Consider the following 25,848-nt stretch of genomic DNA (forward strand, 5'->3'; position numbering starts at 1 on the left):
TTTGGTTTACTATCTTTCTAGGTAGAGGCAGTTGCAGTGGTCTACATTTGTCCTTTCTAGCCCTTAGAGCCCTCATGCCATGGCTCAGAAAACCAATGTGGGTGTTTTGCCAGTTGCTGTGTATGCCTATACCAATGTTGCTTTCTGGAACTGGGGCAATGACCACAGGTTCCCGAGCCCACTGGACCACTGCTCTGGCTCCATCCTTGTTGCTTCTATGGAAAATCCAGTCCCTCTTAAATGCCGTCCAGATATTTCTGGGAGTCCCCATAGGGCCCCTTTCCATGTACTCCTGAAACCAGTTTTTGCAGACACCACATGGCACCTGTCAATTTCATTTGCTCTTGTTTCTATTCTCTGGGATGAGCTTTGCCCCCCAACCTTGGCCATTGCTGCTGCTGACAGAAGACAAGGATGCCTAGAGGCAGCTGAAGGCTAAGGGTGCCATCTTACAGCTGTAAATGGGACAGTCAGCGTCTGTCCCTTGAGACTAGTGAAAAAACTTCTTTCGGTTTTGCTAAGCATCTGAGTAGTCGACAAGAATGCTCAGATTCACCCTATGACAGATGTCCATAATTCATCAATAAAACATCCTCCTCAACCCTCTCTACTTCCAGGTGAATCCTTTCTCAAGAAGGCTTTTAGTTCCTTTTACCTGCCAGTCTTTTAGACCAGAGCTCCTCAAAACATGGTCCTCAGACTGGGCTGTTCTGTCCATTAGCAGTATGTGACAAGTACAGAAATCGAGAGCTGTAAAATCTTACAGCAATTTGACATAGTGACTTTATGTCTGCAGAACCTGATAATAAAACTGGGATTATGATATTTGTATTTTTTTTAATTTTTCTAACAATGTGTTTTTATTGGATTTTATAAAATTCCAGTCTGAAATTAAAAGGGGCGGGGGGGGGGGTGGGATTGGTGGATCTGGTCCTTCACCACAGATGATTTAGGAAACTGCTTGACACCATGCCCTGACAGCCTGAATCCGTAGTGAGCAGGGTGGCCTCGAGCCTAGAAGGCCTCTATGTACTGTACTTGCTCAGGTGAGGATTTAAGAACCTGGTCTCTCACGTGCCACGCGGGCGGGAAGAGAAGGGCTCTAGCCTACTGACTGTTCCGATGCCCAGTGGCTCTGGAGTAGGGGGGCAGGGTTCCTCCGAGGCAGTAATAGCCATCCCCACCATGGGGTGACTCTCCTGGTCTGGAGTGAACATTGCTTCTGTGGGCAAGATATTCCCAGGGGAATTCTGAGGATACAGTACTCCCCCTTTATTCACAGTCTTACTTTCTGGGGTTTCAGTTACCTGTAGTCAATCATGGTCTGAAAATATTAAATGAAAATTCCAGATATATATAGAGAGAGAGAGACCACACTCACATGACTTATTACAGTGTATTATAATTGGTTCTATTTTATTAGTTATTATTGTTAATCTATTACTGTGCCTAATTTATAAATTAAATTTTATCATAGTTATGTATGTATAGGAAATTTATACGGTTTGGTACTACTAGTATCTGCAGTTTCCGGCATACACTGGGGGTCTTGGATCATATTCCCCAGGAATAAGGGGCCACTACTGTGTGTCTTAACACATTGCGGACCAGTAGTTTTATTGCTAGCTTTACCCAGTGGCCAGACAAGTTTCTATTGAACGAGTACAAAAAACATTTTACACAAATGTTAAAGGCATGCTTTAAAATTAAATACCCATTGCATTTTGAAGTCATTTCATGTTCTTACAAGCTAATATCTTTTTAAAGTATGATACTTTGTAAAACACTGTAATATGAAGCGAGAATTCTCGTGACCTGTCCGCAGTGTGCTAGGAAGTACTGCCTTGATGCTAACCACATACCTAATAGCACACATCGCCTGACACAGACACACTACTGGTGCGTCTCTCTTATCTTGGACCTTGTAGGAATAGCTGAGGGCCTCAGGAGGTGAAATCATGACCACTTTTCAGGGCTGCTGACAGCAGCAGGTAAAACATCTCGCACGGTACTAATGACGTAGTAGATATATGTTGGCTCACCTTTTTCATGTCAAACCCTCAAAAAAAAAGGCTATATCCCCACCACAGCACACTCTCCATCATCTAGCTTTGTGTGCTTCACCTGCAGTATTTACCTTATGTACTTCTGTATGTTATCATGTATTTATTATCTTTTCCATATTCAACTAAGAAATGCTTGAAAACCCAGACTACTTCTTTAACTCAGAATCCTTTGGAGCTCATAGTCTAACCGATATGGATGCTTCATTGCTATTTATGATATTGGTCAGTTGAATTTCTTTAAGTTACAGATATTAAAAACATTTTAATGGCAAAATATCACAGACACAGAAAAGCATGCTCTTTTTAATAAACATAACCAAAAAATATAAATAAACATGACATATTTTACAATAGGTAAAAAATGACATTGCCTACACAGAGAAACACGTGTGGTTCTGAGAAAACAAAACATAAATCTCAGTAAGGATTCATTTGTAACTCCTTACTTTGCAAACTTAACATAATACCTTTTAACTTGACATTTGCTTTACCTAATATGATACAAATATTACAAAATACACTAAACATCTTTTTTAAATATACAAAACTTTCTGAGACCTAGAAACTTAAATTAACAGAAAAACTAATTTATCAAGCCATTCCTTTGGACTGAAAGAGCAGTGTTATAGCTTTGCACCATAATCTTTGTATTTGGGGGTTCTGCCTCTACTTCCTCTCCCTTCATTTTCTTTCTTTAAAAAAGGGAGTGTTAAGATAGATAATAGAATCTACTTATGAGCTTTGGATGATAATATTTCATTCCCCTACTTCAATCTCATTTTCTAGTCTGAAAATGCTATGTAACAAGCACACTGTTATACATTGCATGTGGACCTAGTATTGCTCCCTCGACTGACAACAGAAGTTGCCCTTGAATAAGGTGCAGGGTGATTCTTACTTCTCTTGGGCCAACACCTACAGTTTACTCTGGGGAAGGGATTGCTGTAGCACACTTTTCTTGAGAAGGCCCCTGCAGTCTGTCTGGAGAAATGTGGGATGAAGGTACCTTAGTGCTCACATGTGCACTATTATCTACACTAATAAAGAGAAACATGCAAATTGATATTACTCCACTACGCCCACCAGCCAATCAGGATGAATATGCAAATTAACCCAACAAAGATAGTGGTTAATTTGCATATGCAGGCAAGGAGTGAAGACTGAAGACAACTGAAGACTGAAGAGGCTTGCCTTCTCCACTGCGGCTGGAATGAAGGCCTGGGTCCTGGGTGCTGGAGGAAAGCCGGTGCCAGCAGCTAGGGGAAGGAAGGCCTATTGAATGCATCTCTTGGTGCAACGGGCCTTTAGTTGTTATAATAATAACTATAATACTATTATCATTAAACTATGTCATCTGCTACTTTATTACCCTTCCTCAATGTGTTTTCTGACTCTTTAAAACATTTTCTCCAAAATGGTTAAAGGACATTTTTTTAAAATATATTTTATTGGTCTTTTACAGAGAGGAAGGGAGAGGGATAGAGAGTTAGAAACATCGATGAGAGAGAAATATCGATCAGCTGCCTCCTGCACACCCCCTACTGGGGATGTGCCTGCAACCAAGGCACATGCCCTTGACTGGAATCGAACCCGGGACTCTTCAGTCCCCAGGCCGATGCTCTATCCAGTGAGCCAAACCAGGAGGGCTAAAGGACATTTTTTAGATTATACCTTCCTTTATGGTTCTACCTAATCATCCATAAGACATTTAGTTCTCACAGGTTTATCATTAGAAGGGAATGAGGAACCCACCAAATTTCTGAGCCTTTTACAAAGAGAAAATAAATACTGCAAACATTATCTATTATAGTTTGGAAATTGTTTTGGTTTTTGTATAAAAGGGGGGTGGGAGAAGAATAACCCTGTTTCCCCCTGCCCAACCCAATCTTTGTTGTTTGTTATCTCAATATACTTTCTAAAGAGGCAGCCTGAGCCTCAAAGGAGACAGCTGTTTCCTTCCTGGGTAGTAGCACAACCTGGATGGCAGATAAGCTGACCATGACACAGAGTGGGACTCAGGGCAAACGAAGTCCACAAGCTTGGACCACGATAAGGGAAAACACAAGCCCGTTCTCTTCTGTTGTGCGTTCTGAGAGTGAGCACACTGGGTGTGGCAGCTAGCTGCACCAGTTTTCATCATAACGACCGGCGACTCGGTATTCTGAAGGAGATGACATCATCTTGAAGGGCAGCAGCTTCCCATGAGTCAGCAAATGTGGTGTGTTCAGAAAGATCCAAATCAGCATCTGCTTTTGATTTGTTTTTAAAGAAAAATCCGTAGTCAGCTTTCAGCGGAGGCCTGCTGTGGATCACAGCCGTGGTGAGCATGCCACCCTGCTGTCCGGCCAGGGCATCCCCGAGGGAAAGGTCTACTTAAAGATGAATGAATGAGATCGGATTGTGCCTTCCCTTTGGTCGAGCTGTTTTCTTATTTGAGACTGTAATAAAATGCACATATGTGTGTAGGTATTATTGAGCAATTTTAAGATAACTCTCGCTTGAACAAATATTAAATAAGACATGCTGATTAGTAAGAAAACCATGCAATTATAAATTAATTATCATATGCTCCCTCCCCAAGTTTTAATCTTTTTTTTTTTCCAGGAGAACTGTAGTAAAGTGGTTGCTCAAACTTGTACATATTGGGAATTGGCCTAATACTTACACTTATCCATAAAGTGCAATACTAGTAAATGAATCCAAAGAAGACAGATCTAAATTTATTGATATGGGAAGATGTTCATAATATGTTATTAGGTAGAGTGAGCAGGTAAAGAACACTTAAGAATTATTAGATTTTGTTTTAAAATATTTATTGGCATAGGGAAAAGTCTGAAACTATGTGCACATAAAAATTCTAGAAGAATCCAAAGGCAACAAAATCTCAGACATATGCCGAAGCAATTTCTTCACTGATACAGCTCCTAGGGCACTTGAAACTAAAGAGAAAATGAACAAATGGGACTACATCAAAATAAAAAGCTTCTGCACAGCAAAAGAAACCATCAACAAAACAACGAGAAAACCCACTGTGTGGGAAAACATATTTGCCAATGTCATATCTAATAAGGGCCTAATCTCCAAAATTTATAGGGAACTCATACAACTTAACAAAAGGAAGATAAACAATCCAATCAAAAAATGGGCAAAGGACCTAAATAGACACCTTTCAAAAGAGGACATTCAGAAAGCCAAGAGACATATGAAAACATGCTCAAAGTCACTAATCATCTGAGAGATGCAAATCAAAACAACAATGAGGTACCATCTCACACCTGTCAGACTGTCTATCATCAGCAAATCAACAAACAACAAGTGCTGGAGAGGATGTGGAGAAAAAGGAACGCTTGTGCACTGCTGGTGGGAATGCAGACTGGTGCAGCCACTATGGAAGACAGTATGGAGTTTCCTCAAAAAACTGAAAATGGAACTCCCATTTGACCCTGTGATCCCACTTCTAGGAATATATCCCAAGAAACCAGAAACACCAATCAGAAAGGATATATGCACCCCTATGTTCAAAGCAGCACAATTCACCATAGCTAAGATCTGGAAACAGCCTCAGTGCCCATCAGTAGATGAATGGATTAGAAAACTGTGGTACATCTACACGATGGAATACTATGCTGCTCTAAAAAGGAAGGAACTCTTACCATTTGCAACGGCATGGATGGAACTGGAGAGCATTATGCTAAGTGAAATAAGTCAGTCAATGAAGGAAAAATCACATGATCTCACTCATTCATGGATAATAGAGACCATTATAAACATTTGAACAATAATAGATACAGAGGCAGAGCTGCCTCAAACAGATTGTCAAACTGCAGCGGGAAGGCCGGGGAGGGTTGGGGGACAGGAGGTAGGGGGGTAAGAGATCAACCAAAGGACTTGTATGCATGCATATAAGCATAACCAATGGACATAAGACACTGGGGGATAGGGGAGGCTAGGGGACTGTCTAGGGCAGGGGGAGGGGGGGAAATGGACACATATGTAATACCCTTTGTGTTACTTTATGCAATAAAAATAAATAAAGAATTATTAGATTTTCTTTTAAAATATTTATTGGCATAGGGAAAAGTCTGAAACTATGTGCATTTGATGTATTTTTAACCTTAATTTTTCAATAATGATTATATGTTACTTGCATAATTACAAAACAGAAAAAATAAGAAATTCACTCATATCTCAGCTAAGTTTACACATGGCAAAATATTTTCCACTAAATATCAAATACATTAGAACCATCTCAAATGAGTGTTATATTTATTTGGATTTCAAACTGAAAAGATAACCAAACCAAAAGTTCCAGTATCTAGAAAGGAAGTTTCAACAAGATTCTAATTATCAGCTAACTTCATAAAAACTTAGTTAGGAAAATTTGTTTATGTAAAAAACATCCAGGGTTTCAAGATAATATGTCCACAGGAAACTTTAGAAAGCTTTAAGGCCAAGTTCTGGGATAACAGTTCACTAACTTACAAACACATATGAAAAATGTATGAGATCCATACATTTTTATAAGCACACTATATTTCCCCTGGGAGGTATGTAGGAAGCAGTTAAATTATCTTTTGTCCTTGACCTGGATAAAGTAATGCTTATGCTGGAAATTAAACTAAGTACCCAGGACAAGCTTTCTTCTCTGGCAATTTAAAAGGATTTTCTACTATAGAAATATGTCAGCTTTCCTCTGTCTGACCTTCTGGTCCCACTTGTCCTCCTCCATGCAAAATTGGCCAAGCCTGCACACTTAAAGGAAGACCGATAGATGCTCAGGTGCAAGGCGAAGGCTCTGGGGCTGAGACCCCAGTGCAGGTTCATCCTGTCTCTTTTTTTAAAAAATATATTTCATTGATTTTTTTCACAGAGAGGAAGGGAGAGGGATAGAGAGTCAGAAACATCGACGGGAGAGAAACATCGATCAGCTGCCTCCTGCACACTCCCCACCGGGGATGTGCCCGCAACCAAGGTACATGCCCTTGACCGGAATCGAACCTGGGACCCCTCAGTCCGCAGGCCGACGCTCTATCCACTGAGCCAAACCAGTTAGGGCCATCCTGTCTCTTTTTACCCCTTTCTGCAGCCCTTCCATGTCCCAAAAGAATGAACAGACTATTCCATAAGCCTGCAAGTAGATATCCCAGTGAGTCTCAGGATTGTCTGATTCTTTCAACAGAAATATGTCTTAAATCATCACCATGTTATTTCTGAGTAGTAGGCATCCATCCAGAAAACTCGTTTAACTCACCAGTTTCCAGCGTAATATCTTGATCCACTCATCAGCTTCTACTCCTGTCTTTGCACAGAGGTAAAATGTCCTGAATGGAAATACTAAGCTGATAGGACAAAAGAAAGAAGGTAAGACACTCCAGGTGGTGAGCTGAATGTGTATTAGTTAAACACTAATTAGAGTACTCCAACCTGCTATTCCTGCCAGCACTCTGCAGAAATGTCAAGGGTGTTGTGGAATCATGTTATCATTATGGGCTAGACTTATATTTTCTAATGAGAATTCAAAGAAGAGGAAAATATGTCCAGGACACGCCCACGTCCTTTTGTCTTAGACTGAATACAACATTTCCATGTTTATTCGGCTGATCTGTAAAATGACTCAGAACCTGTGCTATGATTCAAAGAACATGCAACATAGAGAAGAGTTTGATGAAGGAACTCATTTGGGTTAGCGTGCTTCAGTGAGAAAAACGCTGCCCCCTGAGGATGTAGGCTGTGTTAGCTATTTAAGATGGGGAGAAAAAGACAATGAAACAAACTCCTAGATGGGCTAGTTCTTCTGCCCATCTCTGGCCATGAGTTAGTCTCTGCTGGAGGGAAGATGAACTTTCCGACTAGGCACAAAAGACTTGTTCTAATAAATGATAGCTCTTCATTTGATTGTCTCTTTGACTATAGAGTCAAAAATCATTTGACTAATAAGGTCAGCCTTAGCTTACATCTTGCCCATACTCCCTGTGCTTACAGTTGAGATGCAAAATACCAAACATCTTTTTCCCTTTCATGAAAAAAAAAAGCCTTGAACTAAAATTCAGAATGGTTTCTATATCCTAAAGCCCACATAGCATATTCTGTTTATACCAGTAATTAATGCTGAATAGATGAGAGGCTAGTCCCTGCGTACAGAAGGTACACCTTGATGCTAGGTCCAATCGAGGGGTGGGTGGGCTGTGGGGGGAAGGAGGGAGTGACATTGTACACACATTGTACAAAATTGGTTTCTGGAATCATCATTGTTTGGTATTCCCTGTGGGAGAGCTTATTACTTGGCTCTTAATACAGATATTTTCCTTTCTTCTTACCAACAGAATTCCATGGCCATGAGTTAGAAGATAAATTATAATTAGTTGAAGTCAATTCTAATGATGCTAGTACCCTTTTCTTGCTTTCTCTGCTGCCGACAATAGCCATGGGACCCAGTCCAGGCCAATGAGATATGAGGGGAAATCTGATAGGAGACTTTCTGGGGAAATACCTGCCTTCCTGATAAAAATGGACAGGCATAGCTGAGGCCACCCCTACATCTTTTGTCATGACTTACATGAAGTCTGGAGTAGCAAGCTTGAGGAAAAGGCCAACAAAACTGTAGAGGCACAGGACCTGACCTTGTCAAGACAGCTGCCTGCCTCCAAGTACTTCGTTATATGAGAAATATAAATCCTTTCTAGTTCATATGATTCCTTTATGCAAATTTTTGAAGATATCTACTCTTGGTTGATACTATAAAATTAATGTTAATTTTCTTAGGTGTGATAATGGTATTGTAGTTGTTTCAGTGACACTTTTATTCTTAGGAGATGCATCTTGAAGTATTTAGGGATAGTTTGTCATGGTGCCTGCAATTTACCTTCAATTGGTTCAGGTAAAAATGTGATTAGATAGAGATAAAACAAATATGGCAAAATATTAACAATTGGTGTATCTAGGTGAGGGATATATGTCAACTTTTGTATGCTTGAAAACTTTAAAATAAAAATTGGTGGGAAATAAGACACCTCTTTCTCAAGATACTTGACTTCTCCCAGTTAGAAAATTGTCATGCTCGACTGATTGTTAGAACAAAACACTTTTGTGTTATATCCCAGAAATTGTCATAACAATACAAATCGCCCATCATTGGAGTTAACAAAGATATAATAGAGGAGAAAACTCCAAAGGAATAAAGCTGTTTACAGTGAATGGCATCCTCTTATGCGTATCACACTTGGGCAGTGCACAGCCTAATCAATTGTACCTGGCAGACGTGCGCTCCTAACATAAATGCCCACGCCACCCAGATCAAAACATTTGTACACATTAAGACATAGTTTCTTATTCCTCAGTTAAAACACCTGGCAAGGAGACTTTAAAAACATTTTCCTTATAAAACAACTTACCAAAAACAGTTTACTCTTTCCTGTGAGTAATCAAACTGTACAGCTGAACATTCTGTTAAGTCTAGGATCCGAATGGGTTCTGGTGACTTAAAAAAAAAAAGCAACCTATGTCATCATAAAAAACACAGATCTGTTCATCACTTATTTCCCTAACAAATCCTCCACTATGTGTAACTGTCAATTTCCCTTTCACCAAGGGGATGGATAATAGAAAACCTACTAAGGGAAGAAACGCAATCCTGGTTTGGAAGTTGCCCTACTGAGCACTACGAGAACATTGATTTATCAATTTTAATTTGATGGAGATGGATTTTAACATATGGAAGGGTGTCATTTTTCTCTTGTGGTTTTTAAATTTTAGTTTTATTTTTTTTTAAGATATATTTTTGTTGATTTCAGAGAAGAGAGAGGTAGATACATCAATGATGAGAGAGAATCATTGATCAGCTGCCTCTGGCACTCCCCCTACTGGGAATCGAGCCCACAACCTGGGCATGTGCCCTTGACCTAAATCAAACATGGGACCCTTCCATCCGCAGGCAGATGCTCTGTCCACTGAGCCAAACCAGTGAGGGCATCTCTTGCGTTTTTAAACTTCTACTTACTCAGAAATTTTGCACTGGGGAAGTGAGAAGAAACAAAATAAATTTAAATTGGTTTAGTGAAATGGATATGGGACCTGGACATACTTTTAATAGGGGGAGAAATTGCTGTAAAAAGCAGTTAATACTTTGTGGCAGGAAAGGAATTCTATTGCGCTAGTTTAGCTGGTCCCAAAGAGCAGTTCCTGGGACACACATCTCATCTTTGCAAAAACAAACAAACAAACAAAAAACTGGCTCATTTCAGGAATCAAGAACTCACCTCTCCACTGATTTATTAGGTGTTTCAGGTGTTCATAAGGAAAATTTTAGGGATTTTAAAGGCAGATGTTCCTTTCATCTAGAGAGCTGATTTTTAAAGGGAAAATGTATTATTATGTTTCTCACCATCTGATCTTTGAAGTACTTCAGTTCATTCCTGTGCAAAGTGAACCACCTTGTTTTCCAGGTCTGAGAAAGAAATAATCAGAACATGTAGGTTTGGAATACAGAAATGCAATATTTCAACGAGATAATTTCCTTTTGATTAAAACAAGTCTAAAAGATTAGATACAAGAAAATATTCTTGAGGTGTCATTTCTGTTAAAAAGTTTCAAAATACCTATAAAAATTACAATGATTCTGTGCATTAAGCTCATGGTAAAGGCAAGGATATCATTGGCATATTTAAACAAAAAATAGCCTACTGTAAATATTCAAGGTGTTTTATAACAAACACTAAAATTTTCATCTTTTTAACTCTGTTATAAGAAGAATACATATCACTTTTTGAGCATCTGCTGCGGGCTACATACTATCCTTGAAGGTTTACATATAGTCTATTCTCATACAATGCCAAATATTATTATTCTTGTTTTACAAATATGCAAATTGAGGTTTAGGAACCTCAAACCACACAGTACTCTAAACTTTGCCTAAGAATTCTACGGCATTGATGGCAAAAACTGTTGTTCCCCACATCTCTTTGTTTATTAACTGAACCCTAATCTTATGCTGAGTGCCAATGTGCCTGGTTAAAGAAGTAACAACAGATTTAAAAATAAATCTGCTGTGAATATGAATACTTCCTGTCCTCAGGGAGCATCCAGTCCAGTAGGGACACAAATAACTAAATAAATATGTAGGTTCCATTCAAGCAGGGAAGTACCCTTGAGAGATGTTAAGTGCCCTGACTCTTTAAATAGGAAGGGTAGAGAGATTACATGAAGGTCTTCTTGGCACAGTAAAATAAAAGAGTAACTTCAAAAATATGATCACATAAATGGCGGGACAATTAGATGGCCGGGAGTAGTCAAGTCGTAAATTGTGTTTTCTTTGGGATTTAAAAACACACACACAACATAGTTACATTAATGCCAGTGGTGGTTTTTGCCCACGTTTAGCTAACATTTTATACAATTTTAACTCCTTTGTTAATAAAATGTTTTTATATAAATTTTCTGGAGTTAACTTGCTCCTCCTCCTCCATCATTCCATTAAAAAAGGATTGTATTGTTTTTCCTTGGGTATTAACTGTAGGCTACTCTGAGACTTTAGGCTCTGTCAGAAAATAGTCAAGTAATTTTCCAGAATTTTAGCTAATACTGGCCATTAAGATGAATCCTTGAAACAGGTAAATCTTATAAGTAGGTCGAAATGGGCAGGCAATTATGCTTTTCAAAAGGGTCAAAGTGAGAACTGAGTCTACCTGACATGTTGTCTTTCTTCACGCCTGGCACTAGCAACACACGCCTCCTTACCTTGACCAGGCCTCCCTGCTTGGTGAGGTAACCTTCCTTGGTGCCCAGCTGGAAAAGAGAGAAGCACCAAGTGAAGCCCAGAACTATGGCAACATGATCTTTGTCTTTCTATTTCTGTCCTGCCTTTAAATAAAACACGTTTGCCTTTGATCTTTAAATAATCACCTTTCATTCTTCACCTAGGCCCTTGAAAATCCTTCCTGTGTTGTTAGAGACTGTCGGACTGGATTGTCTTGCATAATTCTGTAGCAACAGGCAACCACTGAAATACTCTCTTCGGACAGGACTTAGCTATTTGCACACAATAACCCACATCATGCCACTTATAAAAGTCAGTGTTGGGCAAAGTGTGTCCTGTGAAACCCAGCGGCTTGGATTGCTGCAGGGTGTTAGGCACACATTATGCCCGCACACACTGACGCTGGGTCAACACATTTGGGAAACTGGATTAAGCAAAATGAAGGAATTTCTTCACTTCCGTGCTTCCCAAAGTCTGTATTATGCTAATGTGACTTTTTAAAAGGGAATGTTGGAAATACCACTCCAATATTTATTTTATTGCACAATCCTCCACCAAACCGCTCTTAGACCATCTTTGGAGACCTGTATTCCATGAAACAGACTTTCTGGAATGCAGGTTTATTTATACTTGATTCATCCAAAAGGAATTGGAAGTGAGAATTAGTCATTTCTACTAACACATACATCATTCATTCAAGGGTAATAATATCATACACTTCCCCAGCAACTATAAAATGTAACAAATGGTAAGGGACTGTAGTAATAGAAATTTGCATAAAATAAGAACCCTAAGATGAAGAAATGTATAGGTTTCGGCAGAAATTGAACTCCTGGTAGGATATTTTGTTCTAATATGGTGTTATAATATATCTTATATTAGTAAGGAAAAAGTGAGTAAAAATTGGGAAATAACTTAGTTGACGTCAAGGTTCTTTTTATGGGAGTTTCCAGAGTACTTTTTCCTGAGGTGAATTCTCCCTCCAAATAAAAAGAGGAACAACAACTACCACAATAAAAAGAGTTAAAGCAAGAAATAAATATCAGCACTTCTTTTAAAATTCTTACGGCATTAAAGTAAGAATGAACTTCCCAAGTGTTCATTTAAACAATATTAAACAATATTGGTGAATTTGATTTAGCATAATCAGTTTGATTTATTTTGACATTTAAAGGAAATTGAAGTGACTGAAGTTTGTTTGGTTGTCATATTATGGAAATGGAAAAAAATTTAAGATTTTGGGTTGTTGCAGGCAAAATAATTAAGGGTAAATTGTTATATAGAAGGCCCTTACAGAATTGTTCATTGAAATCAAGCTAAGAAATTATGCTACCCATTTTATCTTACCTCCATCCAAGCAATATGCTACAAATCTAGTATTTTTGTAAGGTTTTGGTAGATAAGCAGACGGTGGCAGAGGGAAGAGCTGAGAATATTAATTTTATTCATGTTCTCAGGAGGTAAGAAAGGAAATAATTATATAGCAGATTCATCTTTTAAAAGATTTATGATCTGTAACAGGAAAGATATTTATACGTGTCCCAAGTTGGAAACCACCTAAATGTTTAAAAATAAAGGATGAGTCTTCCTACCATCCTTTTTATCTGCTTGTGTGCCTGCCTGCCTTAACTTTAGTCAAAAGTCATTGGGTGGGGTGGAGCAAGAAGGTATCAATGTGAGGGCATTCCACCTCAGAACTGGGTGGGACCAAGCAGGGTACAGAGAGCATCTGTGTGGACAACAGTGGCTGCAACGGCTTGGAATTTCGTGTTGAAGGCTGGCAGGTGAGGAGGGCTTTCTGCCTGGGGGAATGAGGTGGCAGACAAGGCTTAGTTTTAGAGCCAAGGCAGGCTAGGTTGGCATCTGAGGTGAGGGTAGGAGTGGCAATGGCCGGGCAGTGGTTCCTGGGCAATAGGAGAGTGCTACATTTGATTGATCACACATACGTGAGTTAAAGATAATGGGGTCTATATTCTTCACTGTGGAAAAACTAGAATGAGCCTTATAGTGTTGGATCAGGATTGGAGGTATTGGCAGGAACCCATAGATAGATGATGGATAGATACATATAGATATATAAATATATGTAGAGAGGTAGATCTAGAAATAGCAGTAGAAATAAATATAGATATCAATATAGGTATGTGTACATCTGTATTTAATATATACGTTTGCTACTCTGTTCTCAGAGTGGGCTGGGAGAGTGACATCCCAATAACAATAAGCATGGTACCCAGGTCTTGGCTTCTAAAGTACTGCTCTCCAGGAAAAAAGAACAGAATTTCTTGGAGAAATAGCTGATTTTAGATATGGATGTAAGGAATGTACAGGATAAGCCTGGAACATATTTGCTATACCAGAAAGTAAGAAAATTCTAAAAGAATTATGAGGCTATAATGACATAGAAGTCACCTCGAATGGGTTCTTATTGGACAATCTGGGAAAATGTAAAGGATCAAAATAAATAATGATAGTCATGATTATAAATATTGATATAAAAATAAATGATTGCAGAGATTCAGAAAATAAAAAGCTTTTTCTTATAGTAGAACTAGAGGCCCAGTGCACAAAAATTCGTGCACTGGGGGTGGGTCCCTTAGCCTGGCCTGCCCCCTCTCACAGTCCGGGAGCCCTCAGGGGAAGTCTTACTGTTGGCTTAGGCCTGCTCCCCACTTTATCCACTTCTACCTCCCCCACTCCATTCTCCCTCTGATAATCATGTTGTTGTCTGTGTCTATGAGGTTTTTTTCCTTTGCTTAATCCCTTCACCTTTTTCACCCAGCCCCCCAACCCTCTGAAAGTTGTCAGCTTGTTCTCTGTATCAGTCTGTTTCTATTTTGTTTGTTTATTTTGCTCATTACATTCCACATATAAGTGAAATCATGTGGTCTTTCTCTGACTGGTTTATTTCACTTAGCATAATACTCTCCAGGTCCATCCATGCTGTTGCAAATGGTAAGGTTTCCTACTTGGCTATTATAAATAATGCTGCTATGAACATAGGAGTAGATATATTCTTTTGAATTAGTGTTTCAGGTTTCTTCAGATATATTTCTAGAAGTGGAATCGCTGGGTCATATTTTCAATTTTTTGAGGTAACTCCATACTGCTTTCCACAGTGGCTGCACCAATCTGCATTCCTACCAATAGTGCATGAGGTTACCCCTTCTCTGCATCACTGGCAAATATGTTCTCCCATTCAGTGGATTGTCTTTTCATTTTGTTGGTGGTTTCCTTCATCTTGCAAAATCTTTTTAATTTAATGTAGTCCCATTTGTGTATTTTTTTCTTTCGTTTCCCTTGCTCAAAGCGAAAATATTGCTATGAGAAATGTCTGAGATTTTACTGCCTATATTTTCTTGTAGGATTTTTATGGTTTCGAGTCTAACATTTAAGTCTTTAATCCATTTTAAGTTTATTCTTGTGTATCATGTAATCTTTGTACTATTCCTGCAATTTTTTCTGTCTGGAATTATTTAAAATAACAAATAGCATGTATATTTTCAAAAAATCTTGAACAACCACCAAAACCAAAATATAAAAATGTAACAGAGGATTAACTAAATAAAAATGGTATATCCAAATATTGGAATTTTTAGGAATTTGTTTCAATGGTGATTTAGAAGACTATGTAAGGACATGAAGATTCCATAGATAATTAATTAAACAAACACATTGTAACTCTAATTACAATGAAGCGCTCATTATATATAATATATTTGTTTTATATATAATACTAGAGGCCTGACGGACAAAATTTGTGTGTGGGTACAGTCCTTAGGCCTGGCCTGTGATCAGGGCCATCTTCCCCGCAGCCAGCCCCACCCCACGCCACCACCCACCCCCGGTTCCCCATTCGCTATTGGGCGATCAGTGCCTGACGGCCTGGGGAAGAGACCGAGAGGTCTGCTATTCCCGCCCGCTCACTGGCACCGCCTCCGCCACAGATAGCCCTCTGTGTGTGGGGTGACCAGCAGGGCGGGGCCTTGGCCTGGCACCGCCCATGTGCCCCGCCACCCACCCCTGGTTCCCCTTTCGCCATCAGGTGATCGGAGCCTGCCGGCGGGGAAAGAGACCAAGAGGTGGTCAGTGCACCTCATAGTGATTGGTCCAGTGGTCATTCTGCCATTAGGGTCAATTTACATATCACCCTTTTATTATATAGGATATAATCTATTTGTTTATACATATAATATATAATCTTATTCAAGAAAAAGGCTAGAAATATTGACACTAAATTGTTAACTGTGAGAAGAGCTTCAAAGACTGAATATTTAAAAAGGCAAACATACGAGGGGAATGTCAAAGAAAAACAACTATGAAATATGTTAAAGAGATAACAGAATAAAGAAAGTTATTGCAGAAGCCAAGGGAACAGAAATTTTAGAAGGAAGTTGTTAAAAATACCACAAAAGGAAAGCAATGAAGCTGGCATTTTAGATAGGACCTATGCTACATTAGGCACTTGGACTATATTATGTCACTTAATCTCTACCCACATAACTAACTGGTATTTTACATTTCCCAGGTTCAAACCCCACTCCTCCTGCAACCTTAGCCATCTCAGTAAATGGAGAAGTGTTTACCCTGTTGCTCTTTCTTTCACATAGCACATTCAATCCATCAGTAAGTCTTGTCTCTGCCTTATGACCCAGCTTCCACTTTGGGGAATATATCTGAAGAAATTCCAAACACTAATTGGAAAGAATATATGCACCCCTATTTCATTGTAGCATTATTTACAGTAGCCAAGATTTGGAAGCAGCCCAAGTGCTCATCAGTAGGTAAGTGAATAAAAAAAGCTATGGTATGTTTACACAATAGCTTACTACTCTTCTGAAAGAAAAAAAAAATTGAAAGAAAATCTTACCTTTTACAATAGCATGGATGGACCTGGAGAGTATTATGCTACGTGAAATAAGTCAAAGAAAGACCATATGATTACACTTATATTGGAATCTAATGAACTAACAAACAAAATAGAAACAGACTCATAGATACAGAGAACAGACTGACAGCTGTCAGAGAGGAGTGAGGTTGAGGGGCTGGGTGAAAAGGGTAAATAGATTAAGCAAAACAAAAAAAACCCTCATAGACAGACAACAGCATGGCGATTATCAGTGGGAAAGGGAGCTGGTGGAGGGAGACGTGGGTAAAGTGGGGGTAAATGGTGATGGAAAAAGATATGACTTAGGGTGGTGAACACACAATACAATATACAGATGACTTGTACACCTGAAACCTATATAATTTTATTAATCAGTGTCACCCCAATAAAGTCAATTAAAAAAGAAAAAAACTTTAAATAAGTAAGTTAGTTAAATTTCATCCTATCTCAGGAACCCAATCCTATATTGTGTATAACATAAACAAATAGTAATTTCCCCAAAAGCAGTTGCCAAAGGATGTTAAACAGTGTTACACAAGCATCTACATTTCTGGGCAATGGGACATCTGTTTTCATTTTCACTTCAAGCAAGTTCTTTTTTTCAGTAAATAGGACTTAATTTTCTTTCTCTACTGCTAGAGCTTATGAAAGACCTGCACCCCAAAAGGGGAAGATAGAAGTCTAGAAGCCCTCAGAGCTCTCAGTTTGGAGATGGTGGTACAGCATCATGTTGGCACTGGGGACAACAATGAAGGCTGATAACTCATGTTCATTAAGGGACAAGAGCATCTGATCCAACCAGGACTATTTCCCCAGCCTGCTGGTCCAGTGATCAATTATTCTCTAGTGAGGACTAATAAGAGATACTTCAGTATCTACTAGAAACCCTTTATTTTTAAAAGGTATTTTTATTGATTTCAGAGAGGAAGGAAGAGGAAGAGAGAGAGATAGAAACATCAATGATGAGAGAGAATCATTAATTGGCTGCCTCCTACTCACCTTCTACTGGGGATTGGGCCCACAACCTGAGCATGTGCCCTTGACCGGAATCGAACCCAGGACCCTTCAGTCCCCAGGTCGATGCTCTACCCACTGAGCCAAACTGGTTAGGGCCACTAGAAACCCTTTATAATTTTCTGTCACAAAAAAACTTCATGGACTTCTGATTATATAGTGTCAGTGCAGTCATTCTCAACCATTCACTCACCACTGTTTTAAAAACTCCCTTATACAGAACCTTCTATATATGACATATTTAGATATTTGGCCAGGTAAAGTGAGCAAAGAAGGTAAGTAATAAGCCTTCCAGGTTTGAGTCTGAAGTGATCTGCTTCTCTCTACTTCTCATGCTCACAACAACTCTTCAAATTAGGTGTTACCTGCATTTTACTGTTGATAAAGGACACACATAAGGTGTGGTACGATTGACCTTGAATGAAGATCTTTAGGAGAAGGGTAAAGGGGAGAATGTGATGTTAAACTGAGACTACAGGTGAATGAGATGGTGCCGTGATAGGTGGTGAGGTAGGGAAGGGTAAAGAAGAACGTTAAGAACGATGGGGTCTACTGGGAAAAAAAGAAAAAAGAATTAAAAGGTAGGTCTTGATTTGTTCTTTGGTCTGATGACGATTTGTCTTATTTTCCGAAATTTCTTCAGTTCTGAGGTCTGATGCTTCCTTTTCCAACTCTAACAAAGCTAAAATATCTTTCTCAACCAATTTGCAGAATCTTAATTTTTGAGTAGATGTAGCTTCGTGACAAGAATGTAATGTGTGCTGTGAACCTGGCTAGGCTGTAAAGCTACACTCCAACCTATGATTCCTGTCCTGAGAAGTGTCAGGCTGCTGGGAAGGTAGTTAGCCTCCACTATGACGAGTCCAGAATGAAGGGAAACAGAGTGTGCTTGGGAGCACAGAAGAGGGTCAGTTTACAGGAAACTAGGAGGAGCTTGGAAGTCTTTCTGGAAGATACTGATCCCTGATGCAAGTCTTGAAAAATGGGGAGACAGTGTGGCGTTGGTAGCATTTCAGATGCAGGGCAGGAAGGAGGAGCACAATCAGAAATGCATGTTGTTGAGAGAGGCAGGTTCCACAGTGTGAATGTGGGCATAGCCTGAGGTGAGGCCAGAGGTGTGAGCAGGGTCCAGGCCAGCTGAGAAGACCGTGGACACCACAGAAGGATGTTAACAGGAAGGTATGTGGTGAATCTGTTTTTTAAGAGAGGTGTCTTTGGTGGCAGAGTAGGAAAAGTGCCCCGGAGACAGGAAGGTCACACATATTCTAATAGAATTGAGGCTGAATATCTCCAAGTGAATGTTTTTCATGTGTAATGGTTGCTATCTAGAATTAGTTCTTGAGGTCTAATTTGTGTGTTGTCTTCTTTATTATCTGCGCAAACCCAGATGTCTTATACCAGGAGGAGTCAGCAAACAAAAAGAAAGAGAATAGAGGAGCCTTGAGCATAATGTAGGGCAGAGGGTGCTGGAGAGGAATCTTTGCAGGGTCACAGCTCACAGCACAAACGGAAGTGGACTCTCGGGAGAACAATGAGTGCTCTGGGGGCACTCAGACTGCACAATGGCCCTGTTAGAGAAGGGCAAGTGTTTTCTGTCTGTACCCTTGATTCAGTGAAGGAAACAAAGGCCAGGAAAAATAGCATCCCCGGAGCTTGCAGGACAATATTTTTGAAAAATAGTTTTCTTCCATATACGGTTGAAATGTAGAAGAAAATTGTTTTCTTTATTTTAGAAACTTGTTGAAGAATAATAGTTCAGTCAACTATGTGAACTTAAATACCTTTCACTTATTCTAGCATGTACTAGTTTGACTAAGTGAGGATGGAGATTTAAGTGCTATTTTCTAAGTATTTAAGATCCTCTCAATAATCGCATTTTGTGTGTGTGTGTGTGTGATTTATGCCGAACCAGATAAACTGAGTCATAAGCTTCAAACCGTATGTTCCTTTTCAGGTTTTATATCCCAAGTGAGAATCTTTATGTGAGCAAACATACTTTGAAAGTGTATTACTCTCATTGCACTTTATTGCTGTTGGACAGCGAGAAAGCTGTGTCAGATGGATGGCCACTTACCGAAGGTGCAGTGGGGACCAGATCATTCTCCGTTCTTCCTGTCTGCATTGCTGTGTGAACCCGGACCGATTCATAAATGGAAGGTTCTTCCACTTTTCTTGGATAGGGATGTTTCAGAACAATCAGAGTGCCTGAATGGGGGGGAAACACATATTCATATAGTTTAACAATGAGATAGCTGTGGCTGGATCGAAGTCTCTTGTTTGTTCATGTATTCACTTGTCTATTTTCTCAGCATTCACTGAGTACCACCATGTGAGCTGGACACTGGAGATACGAGGTGTGATGAGATGATTTCTGGCTTCCTAGTGCTCAGAGAGAACTACCAATGGATATCACTTAACCTAATAGTCATTTACTTATTTCTTTTTTTTTTGTTTTAATGAATAGTCATTTAAATGAGCAGGGTACAAGACCGATGTCAGCGATATGAACAAAGCAGGCTGGTGGCTTTCGGAGAACTAACCCTGAAGAACTAACCCGTCCATGGAATGAGTCAGAAAATCTTTCCTAGAAAAGGTGATATTGATCTAGACCTTAAGCAATAACTGGATGTTTTCCAGTAGACTTTACAAAAGTCACGAATCCAAACCCCACGAGTGCACTGGAATACAGGAGGATTTATCCACTGCCCATATTTCTTACTATCTTTAGAACAAACTTGTAACAAATCACTTGATCTCAAAAAAGTGCACTCACAGCTTCTCTCTACTGTCTCCTACCTCCGAACTAATGAAATAAACTAACCAAAGCCTTTGCGTATCTAAGTGAATATTCACTTCTATCTGGAGGAGGGCAGTCCAGGCAGGAATCGAGCTCTGCCCAGAGCCAGGCTTGGGCATGTCCCTCAGGGGCTGAGAGCAGCTCTGACTCTATGCTTCCGACCGACCCCAAGTCCAAAGTTTCTCCACTCTGATCCTTCCCTTCCCCCAATCAGCCAGTCAATCAGAAGCTAGAAACTCTGACTGCAAAAAAGTAAGTTAAGGTTTCCCCCCTACTTTGCTATGACTCCTTCCTTTTTATTTCCTAGGGTCTCTTATACAGCAGGCTGGGGATTGTGCTAGACACTGGGGTAGATTAAAGAATTCAGTAATTCATTCAACAAATATTTACTGAGCTCTACTGTGTGTCAGGCGCTTGTCTAGATACAACAGCAAACAAAGGAGGTATAGCATCTGCTCTGCGGCAGGGGAGACAGAAAAAAAAAAAGAAAAAATAATATGTCAGGTGAGAGAAGTGCTTTGAACAAACTAATAGAGAAGGTAAAGGAATAGAGAGCCAAAAGCATGGGGTGGGGTGAGGGTGATATTTATATGGGTGGTCAGAAAGACTCCTTTGAAAAGGTAATTTGAAAAAGTATAGAAAGTACAGACCTTGAACTGGAGTAAGAGAAAGGCAATGAGGGGAGAAAAATATCTTCTCTGTAATTATAAAACCCTAATTAATAATGATAAACCTACAAACAAAACAAAACCTTTCTACAGTGCTTGAGTTCACATGAGGTACTCACTGCCCAAACACAACTGCAGCCTCGAGACCTGAGCCCAGATCACGCACTGCTGCCACATGGAAAGGAGCATTGAGAAAAGCCATTGATTGTGACCCCCATAATGCACAGGACACTCCGGTCTCCTCCCCTTTCTGCACTTAGCTCAGGTCAGTGGCGTTGGAACCACAATGAAATTGGCCCTTTGCTGTTATCAGAAGCCCCATTCACACCCTGGCACATTGTCTGTGCTCTTTTGTCAATGTGATTCCTTCATGAGAACAGAGCGTGTCATATCAGGACAAGGGGCCGGTTACAGTTTTACAGTCAGAATGAAAGCATCGACACCTAAATCAAAAGCAGCCGTTGTGCAGGCTCAGGGCTCTGTGAACAGTCGTTAGATGGCAGACGCTTGATGAATTGAGGACTGGCACCTATGTGACCTACCCCAGAGAAACACCACCTGCGACATGCCTGGCACCACCCTGGTGTCTTGGAAAGAGCCAACACTACCACTTGGTACCTGTTGACCTTGGACAATCATTCTAGCTTTTGTTTCCTCCTCTGACAAGTGAGGATAATTACCCTTTCTTCACAAGCCTATAAAGAAGTGTTTGCGAAAGGACTGTAAAAATGTTTGATGTTATTCTACTTTGCTGTAGAGCAGCGGTTCTCAACCTGTGGGTCGAGACCCCTTTGGGGGTTGAATGACCCTTTCACAGGGGTCACCTAAGACCATCGGAAAACACATATATAATTACATATTGTTTTTGTGATTAATCACTATGCTTTAATTATGTTCAATTTGTAACAATGAAAATACATCCTGCATATCAGATATTTACATTATGATTCATAACAGTAGCAAAATTACAGTTATGAAGTAGCAACGAAAATAATTTTATGGTTGGGGGTCACCACAACATGAGGAACTCTATTAAAGGGTCGCGGCATTAGGAAGGTTGAGAACCACTGATATTGAGTATTTTAAAATCCTAAATGAAAGTCCAATGTTCAGCATCTTTGGGAACATGGATTTTAAAATGTTAAGTTAAAAGGACTAATGTGGCCCTAGCTGGTTTGGCTCAGTGGATGGAGCGTCAGCCTGCAGACTGAAGGGTCCTGGGTTCAATTCCAATCAGGGGCACATGCCCAGGTTGCTGGCTCGATCCCCAGTGAGGGGCATGCAGGAGGCAGCCGATCAATGATTCTCTCTCATCATTGATGTTTCTATCCCTCTCTCCCTCTCCCCTCCTCTCTGAAATCAATAATAATAATAAAATAATAGTAATAAAGGACTAAGGTGTAGCATTCTGCTAAGAATAACAATGAGAGTTGTGTGGTAGTCACTGACTACCGTGCTAAGACGTATTGGTGCCTCTTGAACACTTTGGAGCCCGGGGGGCTGGAGCCCAGGGATCGAAGCAGCTCACAGATGAGAAAGAATGTGAAAGCGTGTGCCTTATCTTCAAAGTCAATGCCAAATTTTTATCTTGTTCCACATGAAAATAATTTTTTAAATGATGCTCTAGAAAGATGCACTGATTCAATCTTCCTTTTTGCAGATAACCAGCACTCATACCTGCCAGCATACTCCTATTGGCTCTATTTTTTTATTGCTGCTCTAACAAATCACAAGCATAATGACTTAAAATAACTCAAATTTATAGCCTGACAGTTCTGGGCGTCAGAAGTCTGAAATGAGTGTGACTAATCTAAACATCAAGGTATTGCCTCGGCTGCTTTCCTCCTGAAGGCTCTGGAGGAGATTCCATTCCTTTGCCTTTTCTAGCTCCCAGAGGCTGCCTGCATTCCTTGGCTGGTGGCCCTACCCCTCCATCTTCTAAGCCAGCAACAGCAGGTCAAGTCTTCGCATGCTGGTTCTCCCTCTTCCGCCTTTTCCTTCAGTAAGCACCCTGTGAGTACGCTGGGCCCACCTGGACGATCCAGGATTATCTCCCCATCTCAATGCGAGCTGATTAGTGGCTTTAATTAATCTGAAAGCTTAATTCCCTCTCACTATGTAACATAACTTATTCACAGGTCCAGGGAGAGATGTGGGCATCTTTGAGGAGGCTGTTATCCTGCCTACCAGTCTCAGTCCTGGGCGGGGGTGGGTGGAGGGGTGGGATGGGGGGGGGGGGATAGCCATAGGGCCAGTTATGCTGCCACATAAGCATCTCTGGGCCGGTGTTGCTCCCTGAGCCTGCATTGCTTTAACCACTTGGTATTATAAAGCCATCGCCTTTACAACAGGCACATTTCCAAACCCTGTAAGCCCCTCAGGGCAGATATGATTCCAAATTTATCTTTGTATCCCTACCTCTTGATAGAGTTTCCAACATAATGAAGTCTTGATGAGTGAGTGAATGAACGAACGAATGAATAAATGTCACAGTAATTCAGGTTTAAGGCAGGAGAGTCTGGGATGGACCAGCCTCCAAAGTTCACAACCATCCTTGCCTGGGGCAAGGACAAGGCAATAACTTCAAGTGTGGCTCTCCATATCTTCACTGGCGGGACCCAAATTCTATTTTGAAAGCCTCTTCTAAAGTTTAACCAATAGAAGCTAAACTGAAAGAAATGATATGAAGTCAATCAGGAATGTAGAACTGACTGTAAATTGATTTTAACTAGAGTAAGACCATGAAAGAGGTCAGATTGAATGGCACAATGAAGAAAATGATAAACTCCTTACAAAATGGCAACTTCTGCTGATAAAAATCTGGCCTTCTTAAAGACAGGTCTCCCTATTTGACCATTCTTCCCAAGGAAGGGCCAATATACAGACTTGTCAGCACGGCTGCTGGGCTTACAATGATTTCCCCTTGTGCAGAGGATGTCCCATCCCAATACAAAAGCAGAGCCCCACAGACCTGGCCCTCCCCCTAAATGCCTCACCTGAGCTGCACTCACTGGGCTCACTTCTTGGGGATCTGCTTAGTTGCTTCTCTGGAGAGAAGGTCCACTACCTTCAATATCTGAACCACATGAAGGAAACTGCTGTTTCCTGCCTTTGACATGAAACCTGGTTTCAGAAACACTGGGTGGAGGTACATTTTTGAAGTAATCAGAGCAAGACCAAGGCAGGCATTCTAATTTGCTAAAAGCTTCAGAGTTGCCATGATCACTGGGATGATTCCTTATGTTTTTCAGGTTTGTCCTTAAATTCTGGGGCGAGATACTAATATCCTTCCCCCAAATTGCACTTCTCACCCTGTACCCCTCTTTTTTTAAAAAAATTCAGCTTGCCAGGGTTGGTTTACATGATTTTCAATCAAAAAGAAACTTATAGCCGAAACCGGTTTGGCTCAGTGGATAGAGCGTCAGCCTGCGGACTGAAAGGTCCCGGGTTCGATTCCAGTCAAGGGCATGTACCTTGGTTGCAGGTATATCCCTGGTGGGAGATGTGCAGGAGGCAGCTGATCGATGTTTCTGACTCTCTATCTCTCTCCCTTCCTCTCTGTAGAAAATCAATAAAATATATTAAAAAAAGAAAAAAGAAACTTATATAGTTAAGCCACTGCAGACTCATTATAATTTCCACCCAAGGTTCAAGATAGTGCCTTGGCTCCATAGGAGAGGGACTCTGGGCTAATAATATTCAAATCAAACGAACTCCAGGACTTGGCTGGAAGATTCAAATAAAAAGGCAGCCAGAGGCAGGGCTGATAGAAGGAAAAGAGGGAGGAAGATCAGCAACCACAGGCCTTGGAAACCTGGCAGCTAGTTTTACCTCAGTTTCTGAACTACATGAAGGAGACTGTTGTTTCCTGCTTTGGACTGAATTGATTTCAGAAATGCTTGGTGGACGTACATTTTTGAGGTGATCAGAAGAGGAACGAGACAGGCATTTTGATGTGCTTTGACTGAACCGTAGCTTACAGGATACCTACTCTGTAATACTATGAGGTTGCATTGAAGAGCTCATCTTATATTCCAGCAGGAAGAGTAAGAACCCTCTCCAGCCCAGGCATTGGTCTGATGTCTGAAGCAGAGTGTAGCGCACGAGCACGCATCGCTCCTGAAAGGGGAACTTCTGTTTGGAGTATTTCTTTCATGCACTAAACCTAGTGCTTTACCCAGCAGACTCCCCAGCTGGATGGTAAGATGTTCAAGGGTGATATCTGATTCATCACTGAATTGTCAGTGGCTAACAAGTGCCCGGTTCATAGTTGGCATTCAATATCTATTTGATGAATTATATTAAAACTAGAGGCCCAATGCACGAAATTCGTGCATGGGTAGGGTCCCTAGCCCTGGCCGGTGATCAGGGCCGATCTGTGGGGCAACTGGCGTGGCGACTGGCCGGGGAGGGGGACCCCGCTGGCACCTGCCTTGGCTGGCCTGGGGCCTGCGGGCTGGGGGCAGCTCCTGCAGTGAGCATCTGCCCCTTGGTGGTCAGTGAGCATCAGAGCGACAGGTTGTTCCACCAGTTGTTCCCCCATTTGGTCAATTTGCATATTAGGCTTTTATTATATAGGATGAGATCACATCCATCCATGTTTCGTTATTGACCTCAGGCTCAGAAAACAAGCTCTGCAACTGCCTTATGCGTGAGTTCCTCTG

The 25,848-nt window shown here is 40.6% G+C and overlaps 1 protein-coding gene and 1 long non-coding RNA gene across 9 annotated transcripts in view; one reads left to right on the plus strand and one right to left on the minus strand.

Annotated features, from left to right (window-relative positions):
- Window positions 1–3,893: 3,893 nt before the first annotated feature.
- DAPP1 (dual adaptor of phosphotyrosine and 3-phosphoinositides 1) overlaps window positions 3,894–25,848 on the minus strand; it is a 47,815-nt gene continuing 25,860 nt past the window's right edge. For 7 of the 8 annotated variants that reach the window (XM_059664670.1, XM_059664706.1, XM_059664679.1 and 4 more), the window contains 6 exons: window positions 19,794–19,924; window positions 11,799–11,846; window positions 10,447–10,509; window positions 9,458–9,543; window positions 7,318–7,405; window positions 3,894–4,504 (listed from right to left, as the gene is read on the minus strand). In XM_059664670.1, the coding sequence (XP_059520653.1) occupies window positions 4,436–4,504; window positions 7,318–7,405; window positions 9,458–9,543; window positions 10,447–10,509; window positions 11,799–11,846; window positions 19,794–19,924 (485 nt within the window). In that variant the 3' untranslated portion in view covers window positions 3,894–4,435. The remainder of the gene's footprint in view (window positions 4,505–7,317; window positions 7,406–9,457; window positions 9,544–10,446; window positions 10,510–11,798; window positions 11,847–19,793; window positions 19,925–25,848) is intronic. The other variant, XM_059664715.1, reaches the window with a different exon arrangement.
- Window positions 6,095–7,406, plus strand: LOC132215857 (uncharacterized). The gene is made up of 2 exons (XR_009448626.1): window positions 6,095–6,884; window positions 7,120–7,406. It is a non-coding gene; the product is annotated as an uncharacterized LOC132215857 (long non-coding RNA).

This window comes from Myotis daubentonii, chromosome 1 (genome assembly GCF_963259705.1).
Source record: "Myotis daubentonii chromosome 1, mMyoDau2.1, whole genome shotgun sequence".
Taxonomy (NCBI): Eukaryota; Metazoa; Chordata; class Mammalia; order Chiroptera; family Vespertilionidae; genus Myotis; species Myotis daubentonii.